Source organism: Penaeus monodon, chromosome 22, assembly GCF_015228065.2.
Source record: "Penaeus monodon isolate SGIC_2016 chromosome 22, NSTDA_Pmon_1, whole genome shotgun sequence".
In the NCBI taxonomy this organism is placed as follows: Eukaryota; Metazoa; Arthropoda; class Malacostraca; order Decapoda; family Penaeidae; genus Penaeus; species Penaeus monodon.
Genome location: NC_051407.1, coordinates 19,467,769 through 19,468,828, shown reverse-complemented (window position 1 = coordinate 19,468,828; position 1,060 = coordinate 19,467,769). Strand labels below are relative to the sequence as shown.

At 40.2% G+C, this 1,060-nt stretch overlaps 1 protein-coding gene across 1 annotated transcript in view; it reads right to left on the bottom strand.

The window, feature by feature from the left end:
- Positions 1 to 650: 650 nt before the first annotated feature.
- LOC119587349 (GTPase-activating Rap/Ran-GAP domain-like protein 3) overlaps positions 651 to 1,060 on the bottom strand; it is a 420,180-nt gene continuing 419,770 nt past the window's right edge. The window contains exon 26 of the mRNA XM_037936096.1: positions 651 to 978. Coding sequence (XP_037792024.1) covers positions 651 to 978 — 328 coding nt within the window. The remainder of the gene's footprint in view (positions 979 to 1,060) is intronic.

Here is a 1,060-nt window from a genome sequence, read left to right as displayed (position 1 = left end):
TCCCTGCACAATGACCTCTGAATGTGTGCCATAGATAGCATGGGAAGTACACAAAAGTTGGACATGTAGGTGTGTGCAAACAGCTAAATGAAATCTGTAGCCATATTATCCTCTATGGAGAACAAAAGGGAAACGATTAATCGGAGTGCATTAAAAAAAGGGGGGGGGGGAGACAGGCACATAACTGGAATTTAGACTTTTGTTATCAATTATTTATGGCTGCTAAAAAGAGGTGAAAAACGTTCAGCTCAAGATGCAGTGTCGCATCATTACCAAGCTGATTCTGCTACTTATACATTGTATGAATTATATGGTAAGAGTTAGTACTAAGGAATTAGACATATTTTGTGCAGGTGTTTGTGCTCAGATACGTTTTTTTAATGTTCCTTTATAGCCACGTTTTGTTCTACGAATATATCATTAATCATGAAAACAAAATCAAAACACTTAACAAATCCATAAACTCAATTAAAACTATCGAGTAAGAGCTATAACCAAGTGCAGAGTAAGAATAATAACTTACTCGAATATGGTGGTGGGCAATAATGAATATATATTCTGCTTAATCTAAGGTTATGATATAGTATAATACAGCACTTGAAACAATTACTATTACTGGATGATGTGCCTTTAATGGCTAACCATCATATTTAGTGTGGAATTGTAACGTGGCTCTTGTCCTCTGGTCCTAGTAGTGGAATGTGTATTCCTGTTATCTGCGTCCTCTCTTTAATTCGAAGTGTATCTCCTGTATTATTCGGTCTGTCTGTTGATGGTGTGATATGTGGTATAATGTGGCATATTGTTTGGTGTCTGTTGAATCTCTGTTGGGTAGGATATGAGAGATATTCAGCTGTGAAGTTCGTGTTGAAATCCTGTCCGCCTTCGAGAATGAAGTCTGAGAGAACTGTTCCTTGTCTGTCTGTGGTCGCTGGTGTGGCGGTCGTGGTCCCTTCTCGATCGTCACGTCTCTGTTCCCTTGAAGACACTGAGGCAATGGGCTGGCTCACCATCGGCAGTAGCGGAGGCGGTGCTACACCGGTTTTCACTTGACGGGGGA